This window comes from Dreissena polymorpha, chromosome 2 (genome assembly GCF_020536995.1).
Source record: "Dreissena polymorpha isolate Duluth1 chromosome 2, UMN_Dpol_1.0, whole genome shotgun sequence".
In the NCBI taxonomy this organism is placed as follows: Eukaryota; Metazoa; Mollusca; class Bivalvia; order Myida; family Dreissenidae; genus Dreissena; species Dreissena polymorpha.
Window position 1 is genome coordinate 78,050,746 of NC_068356.1, and position 3,068 is coordinate 78,053,813.

Here is a 3,068-nt window from a genome sequence, read left to right on the forward strand (position 1 = left end):
TTTTTGTTTTTGATGCCGTAAAATTTTATTTTTCGTGATCTTTCAACACATAATTTGTATTTTCACTTAATTTTAAATCGAATTTTGAATTGGCACACAGAAATAAATTGGTCGAGTCATTTTAAAATTACAATTAATACAGTTGGTATGCCACTTAAAATGTATCATTTACATCTTGGTTTTTGCACTGGCATACAGTATACATGTACTAATATGTGTTTGAATTGTACCATGTACATGTTTACCATTATGTTTTTTTATATTGCATTTTATTACATGCAGTTTTTACTGTAGTTGTGAACAAACGACCATGGTAACCTATTTGTTTTCTTTTTGTTTTAAGTTTAACCTCATAAAACATTTGAGTTAATGTTGGCAAATTCCAGGTATGGTAAGTCATTAAAAAATAAAAATGACTTATAAGCATTTTTAAACTCCGCCAAGGACGGTCCAAAGCCCGCGCTGAAAAAAAGGTGGGTTGGGCGTAGGGCTAGCTACCATACCCCGTTGAAACCTTATTGCTACAGAAACGTCAGAATAACAACAGACATCATTGGCCTGTGAAAAAGTGGACCTCCAGGCGGAGGACGTATGACGCCGGACGGTGAAACCCAGTGTCAACTTGAAGCCATCAGGCCGACGACCATCATCTCCACAAATACAACAACCGCCATCGGTACATGGAATGTCCGAACCATGTACGAGTCCGGGAAGATAGCGCAAGTGGCCACAGAGACGAGGATATTCAACCTCACCATCCTAGGGATAAGCGAATCAAGATGTACTGGCTCTGGGCAGAAGCAACTGACTTCCGGTGAGTTACTGTTGTTCTCGGGGCATGAGCAGGAGGATGCAGCACACACCCAGGGAGTAGCCATGATGCTTGCTAAGTCGGCACAAAGAGCGCTCATCTGATGGGAGGCACACGGACCATGGATCATGACGGCCTATTTTCTTACCAAGAAGAAGATCAATGTGGGCATAATCAAGTGCTACGCCCCGACGAACGACAGTAAAGAGGATGAGAATGACAACTTTTTCAATTGACTGTAAACCATCATACAAGACAGACCAAAGAGAAACCTCATCATTCTAATGGGTGACTTCAACGCCAAAATCGGCAATGGCAACCGATGATATGTGGAGATCATGGGAAAGAAAGGGTTAGGCGAGATGAACGACAACGGGGAGAGATTTGCCAACCTGTGCGCCACAAGTAACCTGGTCATCGGAGGAAGTGTTATCCATCACAGAAGGATACACAAGGCAACTTGGGTGTCACCAGACCTGCCAACAGAGAACCAGATTGAGCACCTGTACATCGCAAAGGAGTTTCGTCGCTCTATTCAGGATGTACGTGTAAAGCGTGGAGCAGACGTGTCTTCCATTCGTCCATACCATTATCTCCTTGTCGCCCGATTGAAAATGAAGCTGAAGAAGAGTTGGGCAGAGGGACCCGGCCAACGGTACAACACTGCTACAGTAACACTGAAAGACACCACTACGCAAGAAGAGTTCAAGGCCGATCTCTCCAACAAGTTGCAGGTCCTAGAGGAGCTGCTTGAAGAAGAGACGATAGAGCAGAAGTGAAAAAACGTGAATGAAACAGTGACTCCGACATGAAAAGAAGTGCTGGGCTCCAAGTCTTACAACCAAAACGAGTGGATATCAGCAGAGACGCTTCAGAAAGTGGCGACAAGACGAGAAAAGAAAGCAAGTGTCAACAACAGCAGAACACGAGCCACAAAAGTTAAAGCACAAGAAAAGTACACCGAAGAAAATAGAAGCGTCAAGTAAAGTACTAGAGCAGACAAGAGGCACTACCTAGAGAAGCTTGCAACAGAGGCGGAGAAGGCAGCCTATCAGAACAGAACTAAAGATCTGTACTCCATCACCAAGAGATTAGCAGGAAAGTTTTCCAAGCTAGAGAGGCCAGTAAGAGACAAAAATGGAGGAGTAATAACAGATGACGAAGGGCAGAAGAAGAAGTGGATTGAGCACTTCCAGGACTACTCAACAGACCAGCTCCTGCAAACCCACCGGAGATTCCGCCTCTATAAGCGGTCTGCCAATCCAGTGCTGCACTCCCACAAAGGAAGATCAGCAGCGACATCAAGCAATTAAAGAACGGCATATCTGCAGGACCTGACAGCATACATGCAGAAGCGTTTAAGGCTGACGTGGGGACCAGTGTGGAGCTACTACTCCCGCTCGTCAGCAAGATATGGGAAGAAGAAGAAATTCCATTATAGTGGAAAGAGGGTAACCTCATCAAACTTCACAAGAAAGGCGACCTCAGTTCCTGTTCAAACTATCGAGGAATCACAATGTTGTCCGTTTCAGGAAAGGTGTTAAATCGCATCCTGCTGAACCGAATGAAAGACACAGTAGACCCGCATCTACCATGACCATTAAGCAGGCTTTCAAAAGGAGAGATCATGCACATATCAGACTGCAACCATGCGCATCATTCTGGAACAATCCGTGGGGTGAAATTTTCCGTTGTATGTCAACTTCATTGACTATGAAAAGGCGTTCAACATAATTGACCGGGAGTCCTTCTGGAGACTTCTGAGACACTACGGAGTGCCAGGAAAGATCATCAACATCATCAGGAAGTCTTATGAAGGAATGACCTGCAGAATCGTTCATGGCAGGCAGCTCACAGACGCCTTTGAAGTGAAAACCGGAGTTAGGCAAGGCTGCTTACTCGAACCTTTCCTGTTCCTGCTTGTCATTTACTGGGTAATGAAGACATCGACGTAGCAGAGGCGGAATGGAATTCAGTGGACCCTCTAGAAACAGTTGGAAGTCCTCGACTTTGCCGATGATCTGGCTCTTCTCTCCCACACCCAACAACAGATGTAGGAAATGACAAACATGGTAGCCGACAATTAAGCTAGACTGGGCCGCACCATCAACAGAGGGAAGAGCAAGGTGTTCATGATGAACGCATCCAACAACACACCCATCACAGTCCAAGGCGTGGCGCTGGAGGAGATGGACAGCTTCACATATCTCGGCAGCATTCTAGCAACCAGGGAGGAACGGATGCAGATGTCAGAACC

General features: G+C 45.4%; 1 protein-coding gene across 1 annotated transcript; it reads left to right on the forward strand.

Moving 5' to 3' along the window:
- Positions 1–1,149: 1,149 nt before the first annotated feature.
- Positions 1,150–2,252, forward strand: LOC127869846 (uncharacterized). The gene is made up of 2 exons (XM_052412506.1): positions 1,150–1,586; positions 2,078–2,252. The coding sequence occupies exons 1-2, from the start codon at positions 1,150–1,152 to the stop codon at positions 2,250–2,252; spliced, it is 612 nt and encodes a 203-aa protein (XP_052268466.1).
- The last annotated feature ends 816 nt before the right edge of the window (positions 2,253–3,068 follow it).

Excerpts from the sequence above, each read along its gene's own strand:
- LOC127869846 (XM_052412506.1), top strand. The coding sequence starts at position 1,150 with ATGGGAAAGAAAGGGTTAGGCGAGATGAACGACAACGGGGAGAGATTT. Across the intron at positions 1,587-2,077 it reads GAAGAGACGATAGAGCAGAA|TGCTGCACTCCCACAAAGGA; the intron begins GTGAAAAAACGT and ends CTGCCAATCCAG.